We start from the raw sequence: 14,396 nt of genomic DNA, 5'->3' as shown, positions 1-14,396 counted from the left end.
TTTTTTTCTTTTTTTCTTTTTGAGAAAATAGTCATGACAAAGATGGGAAGGCTAAGGGAAAAGTGTTGCAGAAATTTGAGGTCAGATTAAAAAATGCTTGGGACTTTCATTTCCACGTGAGTAGTACTAGCAGACTCAGGGTGATAAAGAGCAGGAAAATTTCTATTTGTAAAGATGCCTTTTTTTAAGTAAAATCTTTAATTGCTGCCCTCTGTGTAGGGTATTTAAACCATGATTTTGTATTTCATCTTGCGCAGTTTTAGGAATTGTCAACTTTGTGGTTACACTTTGTAAAAAGTAATAGTTTTGCATAGTTATGTCATGTATCTAATTTTTATTGTTGGTTTTACACAGTTCTGTCTTTGGATATAAAGGTTGAACTAAAGAGAAGTGAGAAGGTATGTCAGGAAAATAAGATGAGTACTGATCCTGAAGGAAGTGAAGGTTAATGAAAAGCCCGTGCTCTTGCCCTGTTCTTGTTCAGCAGTCTTCTGTTCTCTTTTTGTCCTTGGTGGTGGTGGTGTGCTTGGTTTTGTTTTTAGATAGGTTTTCATCACATAGCCCAGGCTGGCCTAGAATTCACTATAGAGCCCCAGCTGGCTTTGAACTTGCCGAAATCTTCAAGCACGAGTCACTGTACCTGTGTGATGTTCCTGTCCTTTTCAACTCTTTACCCTCCCGAGCTAGTGACTGTTCTTCTGCCCGGGCCCTTGCACACATGCACACGTGCTACAAGTACTCTGCCCTGCTCTCAGCAGCCATGATGAACAAGAGAGGCGTGTTAGCCTGAAAGAGAAATCCTCGTCCTGTAAACTGCCCTAACATAGGATTTCTAAGCTTAGAGATCACTTGTCCTGCACTATTTCTCACTGTCTGTGTTCCCTTTCTTGTTCTGTGGTAAGAATACTCTTCCACGAGCAACCTAAGGGAGAAAAGGTTTAATCCGCATATAGTCCATCATGATGTGGAAATTGGGGTATCGGTAGTTTAAAGGAAATAGTCACATTATAGCCACAGTCAAGATACCATTGAAGACACGCTTAACAAAATCCTTCACAGATACTCCCTGCGGGTGACTCTAGATTTTGTCAAGATGACGGTGAACACTGACATCACGCTAGTGCATCCCTAACCAAGTTGGGCTGTCTCTTATCTTACTCTTCCCTCCACAGGTCCTTTGGGAAATTACTGGGAGATAAAAGACTTCTTAGAAACGCAAGCTTTTGGTATTTCTGTTTGTTTTTGGTTTTGAGACAGGGTTTCTCTGTGTGGCCCTGGCGGTCCTGGAACACAGTAGGCTCGGCATTGTGTTTGTCTCTGCCCCCTGAGTGCTGCGATTCAAAGCGTGCAGCACCATGTCCTGCCCAAACACAAGTTTTCAAGTTCTCTCTCATATAAAAATCCTCTCGCTGTGTGGATTCTCACTTAGCAAAGTTTGGGTTCCTCCTCCCCCCCCCTTTTTTTTTCACAGACTATTTCCCAGTTCCTCCGTTTGTAATTTTCAGATTATGAAAATCTGACTTACCACCTCAGTCATCATGAAAGCATATTGTATCATTGTGAGAATGGCTTCAGCTGAGGTCAGTCGCAGACTTAATGAATGGCCTGTGGCCTTTGTATTTCCTGTGTTCTTCATATTATGAGGAAGAAAACATCTGTCTCCTCTGAGGAAGGAGACTTATGCTTGGGTTAGATTCTGAGGAGAAGGTGATGTTTTCTCTGCTTTTCCGTGGGTTTTTCTCTAGCTCAGAGCTATGATTACGCTACCCTGCAGCCTGTGGACTTTGTTCCTTTAGATTTTTGACTGTTTCCCTTCCCCTGCTACACAGCAAGACTCTAATTATACTTTTTCCTATTGTTTCCATTTGCATGTGGGTGGTTACCTAATGTTTTTTGTTATGGCATCAAAGGGTCTTTTATCTCTTTTATAGCAAACACTATTGCTATTAATCTATATACGTCTTTATGGCATTTTACCCCCGCCTTCCATGACGCTGACCAGTAGTCTGGTTCTGATGTTGGAATAAATGATGCTAACTACTCATTACTCAAGAGGCCCTTCTGTGAAAGCTAGACAGTTTTAATGATAACAGAATTGTGCAAGCATGTAATTTAAGCAAACAGCTCTATGAAGTATAGTTACAGCAGCCAGGGCCTGCTCGACTCTAACCTGTGAAGCCAGATCACATTTTCCTCTCTGGCTGTCCATGCTTGCTTCCATACCTCCTGTCCTTCCTTCTCCTATGCCTGGGACAAAGTCCTCACAGCCCAGCTCTTATCATTATGTGACCTTGTGGTTAAATGAACTTAGTGTTCTAATTTTGGCCTTATTTTCTGTGGCTTAAGCATAGACACCCTTAACTTTCCCTTTGCTATATTAAGGAATTGATAACGGTGATAGTAGGTTGAAGGAATTCTTGCATCATCTTACTTTTTTATTAGTTTTTGGGAATTTCATACAACTTATTTTGATCCTATTCACCTTGCCTCCCTTTCCCGAATCTTCCTAGATATTACCCCACTCCCTTCTCACACAATTTCTGCATCTATTTCTTTTCTTAACAACCCATCAAGACCAGCTTGTGCTGCCCAATGTTTGTGGGTGTGTGACTTTCCAGTGAATCAGGGAAGAGTTATCAGGGCTACACTTCTCAAGAAAGCCGACCCTTCTTCTCCCCGATTTTCACATTTTTGTCTCACCTCAGCTTGAGGTGGAGCTTTGGGCCCACCTCCCTTCTTGACGCTGGCTTTCTGCTCCTTTAGGCTTTTGTGGGCCTGTCACAAGTTGTCACAGCCACCGGGCACTCATTCATATGTACGTCTTCCCTGCTTCTTCTCGGACAGTTTTCCTGGCATCTACCCACTGCCTCTGGCTGTTTAGTTCTTTCCACCCCCTTCTACAGTGATCTCTGAGTCTTTGCAGGGGGCTACGTAAGTTCCCTCCCCCCTCACATTTGATCTTACTGGAGAGCTCTCCTGGACACATTGCTGTGTTCGGCAGCTGGACTGTCCACTGTGTACACTAGCATTGTTTCCTTCTCCTGTGTTTTGTTGTTTTGTTGTTGTTGTTGTTGTTGTTGTTGTAGGTCCTCATGGCTTATCCCATTTAGCCCGGAGTTACTCCACCCTTTGAGGCTCTGAATGTTTCAACCCATCCTCCCTCTGCTCTTGTCCTTGAGGAATAGACATTTGGCTGTACCCTGGGACTCTAGATGGAAATTGCTTTTAGCCTAACTTTTGAAGATACCAATTTTTGAACCAGAATTGTTCATGACTTGGTGAACAGAATCCGTGTGGTTCTGTTCCTTACTGCACTATGGGCGGTATGGGTTTGATGTCGTGTGCCCCAGAAGCTTCCGATAGTTTATTTGTTTCCAGTGTTGGGAAATTTCATGGCACCGAGTACAGCTTGTGCAGGTCCGGTTAAAGTCTGCAAATCACTCCTCAAGTGAGAACTCATATTCTTCAATTCTGTAAAAATGTTCTAGAAATTTAAAAAGTAATTTCCATTGACTTGCTTTTGCTGTCTTTTGGCAGTAGTATTTTGACATTTGGCAGGTCTGCCCTCTTGTCTCTTTTGACTAAGATTTTCTAGATTGTTCACCTTTTTTTCTATTTTCTGGCAGATAATTTTCAGCTTTTTCCTTAATTTCTCCCATTGAGTTCTTCAGTTTTCTGTCAGTGTTTTATTCCAAGAGCTCACTGTTACTCTGGAAGTATTTCTTATTTCCTCCATCTTATTATTGTTCATTTTCATCTTCTATGGTCTGGTGATTCTCTGTTTCATTTCTTTATCTTAGACAAAATAATAATTTAATTTTTCCCATGGTTAAACTTAATATATCACATATATTATTAGCCTAGACTACAAATGATATAAGTGAACAATTGTTAAACTTATTATGTGTTAGATACTTTAAATATTGGTGGCCTTATTGTACAGGGTTATTCAATTTGTTTGAATAAATGTTTAAATAGGAGTTTTAGAACATGGAAGTCTGTGTGGCCTGTTTCTTTCAGGGCTTTGGGGATAAACACATACATGAAATCACTTTACATGTTTTTATTTTTTTAACTTCAGATGAAAAAGAGAAATTCGAACCCACAGTCTTCAGGGATACACTTGTCCAGGGGCTTAATGAAGCTGGTGATGACCTTGAAGCTGTAGCCAAATTTTTGGATTCTACTGGCTCACGATTAGATTACCGCCGCTATGCAGACACGCTCTTTGATATCCTGGTGGCTGGCAGCATGCTTGGTAAGCCATATGGTTTAGCATTTTCTCAGAGTGTGCATGTATTTCAATTCTGTTATCATGTTCCCTTTTAAGACAGAATCTTTCAAAGCTTACAACAGTACATTTGGTTAAAAAAAAATCTAATTTTTACCTACATTGTGGTGTTAATGTAGATGTAAAATGATTACTGGTTCATAGAACATGGAACAGAGAGTTTCTATTGACATTAGAACACAGCCCACTTCTTTAGCCAAAGCTAGCTGCTTCATGTGCCCCTAATCTGAAAGTGTCTGTAGAGGGCTGTACTTTTTTTAAGTATGTGTGTAAGTCTTCTACAGCACTCCCATGTGCTTGATGAACCCAGATATCAAGTGGCAGCTTTTTATTTTCCCTGCACACGCATGCATGTGAAAGCCCAAGGTCAGGAATCCTTCTTTATAGCTCTTCCAAGTTATCCAACGAGACAAGCAAGGTCTGTCAATCAATCCCAAAGCTTGGTAGCAGGGTACCACTCTAGCCAGCCGGCTTGCTCTAGGGAATCCCACATTCCTGCTTTCCTAACACTCCTAGGTATTTTATGTTGGTTCTGAGACTAATTTCTGGTCCTCATAACAACGGAGCTATCTCCTGGGCCCTTTGCATCTGAGTTTCTATCGAGGACTTCCATGGTAGCTGAATCATTAGAAGTAGTCAGTGTTCCTGATTTTCAGTTATTTCAGAGATATTTGGGAGCTGGAGGTCACTGCCCTTCTGCGGGACCCAAATTCGATTCCTAGCATCCACATAGTGGTTGACAACATCTGTAACTCCAGTTCTGTGGGATCCGGTGCCCTGTCTGGACTTCACAGGTGCCGCACACACGTAGTTCACTTACATACATGCAGGCAGAGCACCTGCACAAATAAAACACGAATGAGGTGGCCTCTTTTTATTTATTTATTTTTAAGAGAAAGAGATATGCAAATCTGTGTAATTTTTTTGGTTGTTACAAATCCTTGGAAGTGGGGACAAGTGTGCTGGATGCACTGTAAAGACAGCTGCCATAATACAAAGGCAAAGTTCCTGTCCTCTGTGCTTTCAATTGAAAAACTCTGGCCAAGCCAGTCTCCTGTGGGACAGGGTGAGCGCATTCCTCCATTCTGAGGCCTAGCCTCTTCGGAGCCTGTTAGCATGCTAGGATGTGGAACATGGCCCCAGACACCCCAGGCCTTGTTTCACATTGCCAGCTTTCACTGTCACTGTCCTGAATTAATTTTGTGTTGTCATGTATACAAACCACTGTGGAATTCATATAGTGTGTTAAATCCCAATACCTAGAAAGAGCCATAAGATTTTGGCCGATTCCCTTCTAGAACTCCCTCACCTCACACATATTTGAAAACTGAGTAACAGTATGTGTATGTGGTGCTGTGCTAATTTGTGCTTGCTAAGCCATGTGGTCTGCCTGTCGCCTCCATGACTATTACATTTGGGGTGGCTTTAAGAGTTACAGCCCAGCAGTGTTAAGGAATTTTGAGGCCCAGTGTTTGTGGACATGGATCCCGGTATCCTGCTCTGTGTAATTCACAAAGCACCACGGATTAAAGAATGGAAATACTGAAGATCCTAGCAGCCAAAGGGAAGGTTTTACTTAATTTTTTACTACAAATCATGAGTCTCTACTTACATTGATTTTTTTTTTTAGATCTTTGTCAGTTAAATTAATAATTTGTATTTTATTTTTCTTTTGTTTTGTTTTTTTTACTTATTTGCTTATTCACTTTACATCCTGATCATAGCCCTCTTCTCTCCTCCCACTCTCCCTCCCATCTCCCCTCCCTTTTCCTTCTATTCTCACTGCCCTACTCCTCAGAAAAGAGGAGTCCCCCACCAACAACAACCCACCTCAGCACATCAAGTTACATCAGGACTGAGAGCATCCTTTTCCTCTGTGGCCTGGTGAGGCACCCCACCAGGAGAAAGTAATAAAAAACAGAGTTCATGTCAGAGACAGCCTTGCTCCCCTTACTAGAGAACCCACATGAAGATCAAGCTGCCTATAGGCAGGGGGCCTAGGTGCAGTCCATGCATGGCACTTGGTTGGTGTCTCGGTCTCTGCAAGCCCCCCTGGTCTCTAGTTAGTTGGCTCTGTTGGTCTTCTTGTGGAGCTCCTGTCCCCTCCAGACCTTCTATCCTTTCCTCCACTCTTCCACAAGACTCCCTGCGCTCCACCCAATGTTTGGCTCTTAGCACCTGTTTCGATCAGGTGCTGGGTGGAGTCTCTCAGATGACAGCTATGCTAGGCTCCTGTCTGCAAGCATAGTAGAGTATCGTTAATAGTGTCATGGGTTGGCTCTCTCACATGGGGTGGGTCTCAGGGTGGGGCAGGCATTGGTTGGACATTCCCTCAATCTCTGCTCTATTTTTATCCCTACACATTCTGTACATAGGGTCAAAGATTTTGTGGGTGGGTTGCTAATTAATATTTTTAAATTAATAATGAAATACAGCATTTTGTAACACGACCTTTCGTTGGTTATATATTTTACCAGTATACTAGGAACGCTGTGCAGTGATAACCACCAGCAAGTACACCACACATCCCTGCATTCAGTCCCAGGGAACCTTGTTATTGTAACTGCTCATGCGGCCAGCTCATTTCCACAGACTAAGCTCCCACATCACACCTGTATGTTGTGTTTTGGGTTCCCAGCGGCCTGCCAGCAGCACTTGTAACCCCTCTGTCTTTCCTGAGCGGTTTTTGTCTCCTTCTACTCTTATAAGATTGCTTGACATTCCTTCCCACCACCCTTGTCCTTTTCTTCCCCTGCCCGGTAAACCACTGTGCATTGGTGATTATCTCTGGGCCTTATTTACAATCAATGGCCGATTTAGCTCTGCAGCCCAGGCTTCGGCCTTCACACTGTGTCAATATATGGAACAGGACAGTAGGGCAAAATTTTTCGCACAGCGTAGTCCAGGTATACAACAATGAGTACCTTCTTTCAACGGGAATCCTTTGTTAAATGACCAGTTGCGTGGGAAGGTCCTTTATCACCCAACGGTTTTCCAATTGTTCTTGGTCTGTCTTCAAAGAATACTTGTCTTTTTCTCTTTTACCTCTATCTTGAGAAAAGGTGGCTACAAGGGATGCATTTTCTGTTACTACTAGTACCTGTGTTCCAAAACAATTAACATTTGCTTCTAATATAATTAATGAAAACATTTTAAATGCAAGCCTGCCGTCAGCATGAGAAAAGTGTATCGGCTGTGTGGATGAATGCAGTTTTTAAAACCTTGGCCTCCTCAGGGCAAAGTCTGCAATTTCATGGTCAGGCTTTCCAGTTCTGTCATTTTTAGCATGAAGGAACAATTAGTCCAGAGGTTTGAGACGATTATCATCTTAATATAATTTTGTTCCAGGTGGTTGTGTTCATTAAAGGGGGCTAATTAAATTGCGTGCGTAAGTTGATTTAAGGGAAATGGATTCCTGCGGGAGCTGACTTCACTAAAACTAATTTACTTACGAAACTATTTGCAGAATTCTATAGCCCCCTGGAAGAGTCGGTAAGCTACGAAATTCTCATTTGCCTACGTGCAGTAACCAAAGTGGCTATGCGTGGCCTTTTCACCCAGTCACAAATTAGATTAAACAAGGAAGTGACTGCGTAGATAACAGCGCGGCTCTCTTCATTGCTGCTCCCAGGGTGCAGAGGAAGCAGCTGCTATGAAACCATGCACTTCAGACATTGCTAAGTAGAGGAGAGGCGTCACTCTAAACCAGGCCGCCCAAACCGTCCTAACTAAAATGAAGTCGAGCTGAAAAGCAAAGGCTGCACGCTCCCATTCTGTCCTTGTAATCAGTCAGTGCTTATGGTAGCCATTGTTGGACCTTATGGGACCATGGAAAATTGAACCCTCAGAAAAGGGCACTCGTGTTCCAGTCCATTTATTCTACTAGCAAAACCAGTAAGAAGATAAAAGGGCGGTTCTAACCAGTGCAGCTGCTGGGTGACTAAGTGCAAATCCAAGAACTCGGCACAGACTGTTAGTCACTTGTGGGAAATTGTGTTAGCAAAAGAGGAAATGGGATTTGGAACATTCCTGTAGCCCAGTAATAGCCAAGAGGGCCCATCGGCGTTGGTTCATTGGTTGACAGCACAGTTGTTACCGATAACCCACCACCACGCCGGTAGGAGCCGGGTCCTGTGCCGACCCAGGTCCTGTGCCAACCCAGGATGGTCAGCGATTAAGGGTGCACACTGCTCTTAGAGAGTTTCAGATCCCTGCAGCCATGTGTACAACCTGAAGCTTTAGGGGATCTGGCATCCTCTTCTAGTTCATCAGCACTCACATGTGCACAGACACACCTAATTGAAAAAATAAAGCTTAAAAAAAGAAAAAAAAAAGAAAGCTGAGTCTGTGTGCTCCCACTGTGAGGTGAATGAGGCCCAGAGAGGCCTTCACCAGTTTTGAAAACACATGGCCCAGCGAGTGAAGCATCAGAAGCGGTCACTGAGAAGGTTGGAATTTGTTCCACTGAACAGAATTTAGTTTTCACAGTTAAGTCCCCACTTTGGAACATGCTAGGTTTATAATAGAAGGATATTCTGAGGGGCAGGCCGGGGAACAGGTGTGCTCAGTGTCTGACGTGGAGCAACCTACTTGAATTGTGTCAGAAACACATGCATTGCAACCTGTCTTCGTTGACACGCGTGCATCTCGTGGAATTCACTGTGACTCATTTGTTCATCTGCTCAGCGTTTTCCTTGCTGTTCTCTGTTTGGCCCTTATCCTTCAGCTCTGTCCTAACCCTCATGACGTGTCTTTTCAGCCCCAGGGGGAACGCGCATAGATGACGGTGACAAGACGAAGATGACCAACCACTGTGTGTTTTCAGCAAATGAAGATCATGAAACCATCCGAAACTATGCTCAGGTAGAGAGCGGGCTGGTGTGTGGAACGGAGGCACCTGAACGAAAAGGCTGGGAAAGGGCTGCTCAGAACACACTCTGTCATGCTAAGAGTGGGAAGACACACGGTTGTGTTCCTGGTAGAACAGAAAGTATTGGCTGTCTGAACGCCTTTGGCCTTCGGCTGCAGTGCCCGCCGCAGCTGTCTCTGACAGTGTAAATTCATCCTGTTTTTTGGAGAGAACAGTTTTGCTCTTTCTCGTCATACTGAAGTTGTCCAGACCTTTTGACTAGTTGATTTTGCTTCTTGTTCTCTAGACATCTTACAGCTTCCAAGTGCCAGGGGATCAGACCACCTCTTCTGGCCTCTGAGGGCACCAGGCCCACACATGGTGCACAGACATACAGACAGGCAGGACACCGATATACGAAAGAGAATAAATCAACTTTTAAAAAATCGCAGAGTAGGAAGGGGCCGGGAGTGTGGTCCAGCTAGTAGAGTACTTACCTAGCGTGCATAAAGTCCGGGTTTGATGCCCCAGTCTCAAAAACAAAGAAGCGGTAAAGAGACACTTGTGTAGCATAAAGCCTATGAGAGACTGCTGAGTCGGTAGTAAAGTGGGATTAGACCCTTTATAAGAGAGGATGCGTATGGGCATTTCAAAGGAGAAGAAGTATGTTCAAAGTTCAAACTCGCTGGTTCTCAGGGGAATATTAAATAAAACTAGGGGGTGTTGGTTTGCCCATATTAGCTTGGTAAAACAGTAAGGTCCAGCAGAAGGTTGGGAGGTGAACAGCTGCAAGTTCAGCTAACCAGGCCTGCTGTTCCTGTTCTGATCCTATGTGGACAAGTCGGCTGTGGGCTGGCAGTGTGGCTCAGTCGGGAGCGTGCATTTGCATACATAGCTAGCTTACACAAACCTCACTACCAAAATGGGGGTTGGGGGAGATATTTTTATATGGAACAAAAGGTTAAGCAGACAGGATCAAATCGCTCAGGCACTACTCCGTCCTCCAGATGTGTTTGTTTCTACTGTGTGTATAAGCTATAAGTACTTGAGAAGGCTTAGGCTTAAATAATAATACTAAGTTCTGCAGCTCATATATTTGGGGTTTAGGGCTGGGTCTCCTATAGCCCAGGCTGGCCTCAAACTCCTGGTGTGCCTACTGCCCGGTCACAGCTGGAAGCATCATACATAATTTCTAAGTCTGATTTCTTTGATACCTAATATCAGTTTTAAGTCTAAGATTTTTTTCGGGCCTGTGATGACTCAGAGGGTAAAGGCAACTGTCACCAAGCCAAGTTCAATTCCCTGGACCCATTTGACAGAAGGAAAGAACTAATTCCCAAAAGTTTTCCTCTGACCTCCACGTGAGCGCTATGGTCCTTATGCAGCCACACAGAGAGAGAGGGATGGGTGGATGCATGGATAAACCATTACAAAACCAAAGATCTGGTCTGTGTTTGAGCTTTTAAATCATTGATTAATTAGAGATAGACAGAAAAAGCTGGCCAACTGGATGCTCAGACAGAAGGAAAAATTAAGTAAGAGTTTTTGCATTGGAGATTAATTTTATATAAACCATGTTAGATCATTGGCAAATCTCTCATAGTATGATGATTAAAAACCTAGGGAGATTTTAGGCAATCGTTTTGGGTCCTCTTGATTACACGAAGGAACACACCGAAATTATAAAAGTATGTTGTGTGGATGCTAGATAAAGAAAATGGGTTCAGACCATTTCCATGGCGACTAAAGCTAACCAGTACTTACAAGATCCCTGTTTCAGTAAAAACATCGTCCACAGACAGGACGGTCTAGACCTGGGACAGGGGCCAAGCCCTGTTTCAGGGGTCGGTAGGGATTGTGTGGCTAGTTAAGTAGCTTATGTTTTTTGCTCATCTGCCAAAACCGCATTTGTGACCCACCTGGATAGCAACGCGCCCCAAACCCTGCTCTCCTGACAGTACCATGAGTGATCTGATCTGGAACCACTTTGTTTGTTTCCAATTTCTGTACCCCGAAGATTGAAAATCCTATTTTATTTTTACCAGCATTTATTTGTATATTGTTTCTCTACCTGTTTGTATTATTTTATTCTTTTTTTTTTCCTCTTTACATTGTGTGGGTTTTTTTTAAGATTTTTTAAGTTATTATGTACACAATGTTCTGTCTACTTGTACACCTGCATGCCGAAAGAGGGCACTATAGATGGTTGGGAGCCACCCTGTGGTTGATGTGATTTGAACTCAGGACCTCTGGAAGAGCAGGCTGTGCTCTTAACCTCTGAGCCATCTCTCTAGCCTGTGTTTTTGGTTTTAATATGGTTCTGCTTATGTGTTTGTATAAGCATATAGGCACACGTTCAAGTGCCCTTTAAGGCCAGAAATATGCCATTCCCCTAGGCCTGGAGTTACAGGTGCTTTGAACCTCCCAACATGGGTGCTGGGAATTGACTTCAGTTCTCTGGGAGAGCAGCAAGCACCCTTAACCTGTGATGCACTTCTCCAGCCTGTTTCTAATCAATTATCCCATGTGTGTATTTAATCTAATTTTTCCTGAGATCATGGTACCTCTTCTGAAGTGCTTATAGTTCCCGTGTCTTAGTACCAACCACATTTATCTTTGTATTATTGCAGGCCTATGATGGTAGATATTTCCACCCTTCTTTCTATGGCCTTTAAAATTGTTTGCAAAATTCAATGCTTCTGTTTTATGTTTAGGTCTTCAATAAACTCATCAGGAGATACAAATATTTGGAAAAGGCGTTTGAAGATGAAATGAAAAAGGTAAATTCAAATATCCGTGGCTGAAGGATCCTGAACTTGGTGTCAGCCTGGCTACAAAACAAGACCATATCTCAAAAACAGACCACACACAGATACACACAGAGACTTTTAACTCCAGTATTTTCACTCACTCCCTAGCATGAGGGGATGTCTTTTTTGTTTGGAGCTTGCTAGACATGGAGTAGAAGTCAAATGCTTTGGTTAAGCTTCTCCCACTCAGTATAAATATCCAGAGAGTGGCCTGCTGGTAGGAAAGTCATGTCATCCCCGTGTAAACATGAACTTGGGTGGGTGCTGGGAACTTTGCATTGGTCTCGAGTAATGCAAACACAGCAGGTCCCTGTTGGGATTAGAGTATCCTGGGGAATCTCAGTGCCATACCTAAGAAATGATGGGAATGAGGAAATCTAGTCACAGCACAGAGCAAAGGAGAGTCCTGGCAAGGAGGAGCACATCCTACAGCTCCAAGGATTTAAACCTCATTGTGAAGAGGGACATGAAATCCCCTCTGCCTTGGGCCTGTTTCAAACCTTGTAAGCTATCCTCTCTTGCTCTCTAAGGTCTTAAGATTAGAACTGTTGTGGCCCACACAGGTCCCTTTCCTAAAGTCAAGAGACTTTTCACTTTCTATTGAGAGGTGTCTTTGTATCTTGTGTCTTTCATTGCCTCCTTGCAAAGGCTAGTGGTTAAACTTTGATCCAAGAAATACTGTGTTTGATTCTGAATGCTTTCAGAACTTGACAGCCCTCTTCTCCCTCAGCAGTCTTGCTTCACATGGACTCCTTCCCACTGTGTTTTGTGTTTTGCAAATAGCTATATTCTTAGGGCTGGAGACGTGGCTCAGCGGTTAGGAATGCTTGCTGCTCTTGGAGAGGTTAATTCCTAGAACTCACATCAGATAACTTCCAACAATCTGTGATCCCAGTTCGAGGGATCTGATAGCCTCTTCTGGCCTTCCCAGGCATCCACTGACACATGGCATATACACACAGAGACATACTTGCATGTAAATTAATAAAAATAAAGTTTTATTCATTCCAGGAATGGGTGCGTAAGCCATGGTGAGGAAGTGGGGGCTGGGCGGATGTGGAAGTCAGTATGTTTCAGAAAACACGTTTGCTGTATGCTTCCTCTTCTCCATGCACATAGGCAAATGTACATTATGTAGACACACTGTTCCCCAAATGTCCCTTCTTGTGATCAACTGTAGCTACATGTGCATGGAACTAGGAAAGTACTGTGTCAGGCAGCCTTGCCTTCCACACGATCTTTAGTGACTGGACATGTACTTCCAAAGCATGACAACTGCACTGTATGGTGACCCCTCGGTGTGGATGGATGGCGTCGGTGCATCACTCTCTGCCTACCCTGGTGTCCGGGTTTATAGAAATGCTGTCTCTTTTTTTTTGACCCACAGCTTCTCCTCTTCCTTAAAGCATTTTCTGAAGCAGAACAGACGAAGTTGGCGATGCTGTCCGGGATCCTGCTAGGCAACGGAACGCTCCCAGCCACCATCCTCACCAGCCTCTTCACCGACAGCTTAGTCAAAGAAGGTAATGGCACTGAGCTCTTAGAACTTGGGTGGGGAAAAAAAGGAGCACTAGAGACAGTTAGAAAACTGCCTGTCCTCCATATATGAGTGTGTGTGTGCGTGTGCGTGCGCGCGCATACATCCAAGTAATAATGTTTGAAGTATACGCTTATTATAAGGAATTAGAAGAAGACTGTGCATGCTATATGTTGGCATTTGCAATTCTACTTGCAATCTAAAATCTTGGACAAGTTGTGGATAGCTTGAAATTGATTAGATCCAATCTTTTTCTACCAGCTCAGGTGCTCCCAGCCTCTTTGTATGAGTAACCCTTCATTGTCTGGCACTGATGTGTGCTTCATAGGACCCTTTAACATTTGGAGAGAAAATATCAGCCAGTAAACTCCAATTTTATGTAGGAACCAGAAATTTCCCATCATTTTCAAAATAGTCCCTAAACTGTTTCTGCTTTGGATCTGTGGGCCTATCAGTAGGCTGAAACCTAAGAGTCCTATGGGTTCAAGGCCAGCTTGGGCTACCTAGTGAATTCCAGGCTAGCCTGAACAACATAGCAATGCTTTGCCTCAATGAGAGAAACTAGACAAATACAAAGATCTGGTAGCCACCCTTCTTGCATGTTCATTTTAGACTGCCCTTCCCAGCAGCTCACAACTCCCTGTAACCACAGCTGGGAAATCCCACACTCTCTGACCTTGGACCCACACACATACAAGCACACACAAAAATAAGAAAATATCTTTTTTTTTAAAGGCATTCATTGTCCAAAAGACAATGAGTAATTTCAAAGTCAAGAATGCAGCACCAGAAAGTGGCTTGTGCAAATGTTGAAGTATTAAGAGGCACTACTGAAATAATTGATTGCAGAATAAAACAAAAGTAGGCTGTTTTCTTGTAGGAGGGTAATGGTATGTAAATTACAATTAG

At 43.4% G+C, this 14,396-nt stretch overlaps 1 protein-coding gene across 1 annotated transcript in view; it reads left to right on the top strand.

Annotated features, from left to right (window-relative positions):
* The window catches only part of Bzw2 (basic leucine zipper and W2 domains 2), a 51,048-nt gene that overhangs the window by 19,162 nt on the left and 17,490 nt on the right, over positions 1 to 14,396 (top strand). The window contains exons 3-6 of the mRNA XM_021651376.2: positions 4,082 to 4,258; positions 9,051 to 9,154; positions 11,855 to 11,920; positions 13,338 to 13,473. Coding sequence (XP_021507051.1) covers positions 4,082 to 4,258; positions 9,051 to 9,154; positions 11,855 to 11,920; positions 13,338 to 13,473 — 483 coding nt within the window. The remainder of the gene's footprint in view (positions 1 to 4,081; positions 4,259 to 9,050; positions 9,155 to 11,854; positions 11,921 to 13,337; positions 13,474 to 14,396) is intronic.

This window comes from Meriones unguiculatus, chromosome 1 (genome assembly GCF_030254825.1).
Source record: "Meriones unguiculatus strain TT.TT164.6M chromosome 1, Bangor_MerUng_6.1, whole genome shotgun sequence".
Lineage (NCBI taxonomy): Eukaryota > Metazoa > Chordata > Mammalia > Rodentia > Muridae > Meriones > Meriones unguiculatus.
Note: the sequence above shows the minus strand (reverse complement) of the source record. Positions and strands in the feature narration are given on the sequence as shown.